The sequence below is a fragment of the Polyodon spathula genome, chromosome 13 (assembly GCF_017654505.1).
Source record: "Polyodon spathula isolate WHYD16114869_AA chromosome 13, ASM1765450v1, whole genome shotgun sequence".
Lineage (NCBI taxonomy): Eukaryota > Metazoa > Chordata > Actinopteri > Acipenseriformes > Polyodontidae > Polyodon > Polyodon spathula.
Window position 1 is genome coordinate 35,856,327 of NC_054546.1, and position 3,511 is coordinate 35,859,837.

The window sequence follows — 3,511 nt, forward strand, 5'->3', positions numbered from 1 at the left end:
GGGGTAAAGAATATTGTCGAGGAAGTCTCTGTTAAACACTTCTTGGGTCATGCAAAACAAAAAGCACCTCAGTCTTTTTCCTTGGTGCTCTGGTCTTTTTGTGGGGGGTTGATGTAATACTGTACAGATTTCATTCATGCACATGATTCCTTTCAGAAGTAAATTCTGGAAGAGTCTCTTGACCTGCCAGATTTGATTTGCCGGTTTACTGTTAAACAGAACCACAACTTGGATTGTAGTCCAACAGGTCTTCTAATTGCACATTGTCTTGTTGTTTTCCTTTTAGCAACAGGGGGCGGCCACTACTGTCTACTGCGCCATTGCCCCTGAACTGGAAGGACTGGGAGGGATGTATTTCAACAACTGCCACCGCTGCCTGCCCTCGCAGGAAGCCCAGAACGAAGGAACTGCCGCGTCCCTGTGGGAGCTGAGTGAGAGGCTGATCCATGAGCGCACTGGCAGGCAGTCCCTTTAACCCGAGGGGTGAGGAAACATGCTGTACAGCAAGAAAAATACTCCAGAAAATATAAATACAAATAAAAAATAAAAATAAAAAAAAGAACCTAGCCCAGGACTGTGCCGTGCTCTAGCTGCACAAGAAAACTCCCAACCCTGGATCTGTTCCAGCCACATCATCTAGAGGATTTCCATATACCTCAGATACAGATTAAATAGTGTTAAGTGAAACAATTGCAGTCACAACACAGTGAAAATGTTAAGTGCTGATGGGAAATAGGGAATACAGCAGGTTAAAAGGGACAGTATCTATCTCCCTCTCTCTCTCTGGCTGCGCATCCAGAGCCTGCAGACTGGTAGTTTGGGCCTGGAAAGCTACATGTTTTCTCATTACTGTTAAACAATGTCCTAGTTTGGAGGGGAGCAGGTGATATGATTTAAATATATCCTTATACTGCAAACCTGTAAAGCAGCAGCAGAGTTCCTAAATGCAGCTCTACATATTTTGATTAATGCCAAATGACTGTAAGCATTTAACCCTTATGGAGCAAACCTGACATAGTGCGGTGATAGGCACATACGAGTTTGATCACTAGTATTCCCTAAAAAAAATCCCATATCCATAAGGTATATAAGAACACAGTGCCAACTAGAAGCTATCTCCACCTATAGATATATATTATATTATATAATCTATAGATAATAATATATTATATATATATAGTAATATTTCATAAACAGATAATAAGATTTAAACATTATAATGAAGTTTTAACATCAATTTCTACATTTACTATCTCTAATAAAAATGGTAATTTGAACTAGGGGAGAAGGATTTTTTCCTGGGTTGCGTATTGGATGTTATCCAAATTAAAAACTTGAGAAGCACGAATAAGTCTCAGATTTCCACTCTTTTTGTACAAAAAAGAAAAGAAAAACAGTAAAGCTAGTTCAAACAGTATATGATAGTTTTGTGGGATCAGCAGTAGGGTCTGCAATAGGAAAGAAAAATTAATTAAAAATAAAATAAGCTGTGGTATTTGAAAAAGTATGTGGGGGTGGGGAGTATGTAGGTCTAAGTAGTGGGTACTGTCTCCATAGTAATGCACACAGGGTGCCCAGAGAGGTTAAAGGTTATTGTCTTTTTCCACCCACTGAGGGATGAGGATGAGGGTTTCTTTTGCTCATTTAAAAAAAAAAAAAAGTTTTAATATTTTTTTTCTTAAGTTAGCTTATTCAAACAACATGCGTGAATATTTTTCACCTAAATAGAAAATCTTGCCGTTGTCGTCATCTTTTTAAATCTTTTTTTTTTTTTTTTTATTACACTATGTAACACAATTTTTGTTCCTGGGTAGTAAGTGTTATTTCCTAATTGCTTATGCCTCAAAAGTATAGAAAATGGCTATTATTCCCCACAAACTTTGCTTTTGTGACCAGGACAGTGATATTTGTATTCATACTATTATACTACAAAAGGTTTAGAAGTGAGTAGTTTTTCGAGATTTACGATTATACTGTATAATCGTAAATCTCGAAAAACTACTCACTTCTAAATCTTTTGTAGTCATTTTTGCATTACTTTAGTATAAGTAAATGTTAATTTGGATTCATATGTTGTTTTTTTCTGACTTTATGTGAACGAAAAGACACACATTTGCCCGTTTTCCCATTGGAAATAGTGATATTTTGAAATATCACTGTCCTGGTCACAAAAGGAAAGTTTGTGTGGAATAATAGCCATTTTCTATACTTTTGAGGCATAAACAATTAGGAAATAACACTTACTACCGAGGAACAAAAAAAAAAAAAATTGTTACACAGTGTTATTATTATTATTTTGCTTCTTTGTTGTTAGAAAAAAAAATTAACTGAAGAAAAAAAAGAATACTAATAAGGAGGAGGCTCTGAAGAATGTAATCGTGATAATGTCGTCTTTCTTTCTTCTTCTTTAGTGATTATACTTCTAAATGTTGTGCTTTGTGGCAGTCTTCGTGCCAAAGGTCGTTCTAAGCCATCAGCATTCCATTATCATGTTTTCTGTAAAGAGAAAAGAAAATTAAAGGGGATTACTCATAATAGCCTCTAGCTTACTTGTTCTACATTTGGTCCCAAAACATTACTGTCCTGACAACCAATTACTAGAGCTGCATTTACTCTTTTGTAGTATTAATAACTGTTGTTCTTTTATTTGTAAATCAGTCTTAAGAATAGAGGTTCTAATTGCTCATCCTGACAAACAAGACAACCACTCCTGTTACACAAATTTGATAAGGCCTGCATTAAACCATGAGCCTGAAACAAAAATGATAGAACCAGTATAAATAATTTCAATGCATTCATCTTACATAGGTGTACAAATGGTGTCAATAGGCACTAAAGGGAATAATGTGTTACTGTGGCGATGTTATATATCATTTAAATAAGCATGTTTTTTCTGATCCTGGGGGTACAATCTGCACAGTAGTTCTGATGTATTACGCTTGCTTGTACGTGATAATTATTTCTCAATCTCGTCCCACAGTTTCCTATCTAATCTCATCTGTTAAAGCGGGAGTTTTAAAGATGCAGGTCCCTGCTGACCTCAGCTGCCACTGCAGCACTGTAAATTGACTTCTAAGTTCCCTAACCTACATGATCTAGTTTGGCCAATGTGCTCTAATTTAATACGCTTTTATGATTTAAAGTGATGTTCTGACAGAGGGCTTGCATCTTTAACAGTGTGGGTGACAGAGTGCGGCAGGAGCTATCCTGTCATTTAAGTGAAGTGACTTCATGCTTGCAGGGAGAGTGATCTAGCGCTAGGGCTAAACCAGCAGTTTACTAGAACAAAACACACTCGTCATCATTAAATAAGATCGCGTTTTCTCAAAGGTTCTGATGAGGTTTTCCAAGGTAATTAGGCCTTATTGACAAAAATGTGCACCTTTTTTTGTTTTATTTGTCTAACTGTTTAATTATTATTATTATTTTTTATTTTTTTATTTATTTCACTGCTTTAAAAAAGGCTGGTGGTCTATGGTCTAAAAAAGGTTTTGGTCCATGCATGTTTAAA

The 3,511-nt window shown here is 36.1% G+C and overlaps 1 protein-coding gene across 1 annotated transcript in view; it reads left to right on the forward strand.

The window, feature by feature from the left end:
- The window catches only part of wwox (WW domain containing oxidoreductase), a 363,108-nt gene extending 362,099 nt beyond the window's left edge, over positions 1–1,009 (forward strand). The window contains exon 9 of the mRNA XM_041268213.1: positions 287–1,009. Coding sequence (XP_041124147.1) covers positions 287–475 — 189 coding nt within the window. The 3' untranslated portion in view covers positions 476–1,009. The remainder of the gene's footprint in view (positions 1–286) is intronic.
- The last annotated feature ends 2,502 nt before the right edge of the window (positions 1,010–3,511 follow it).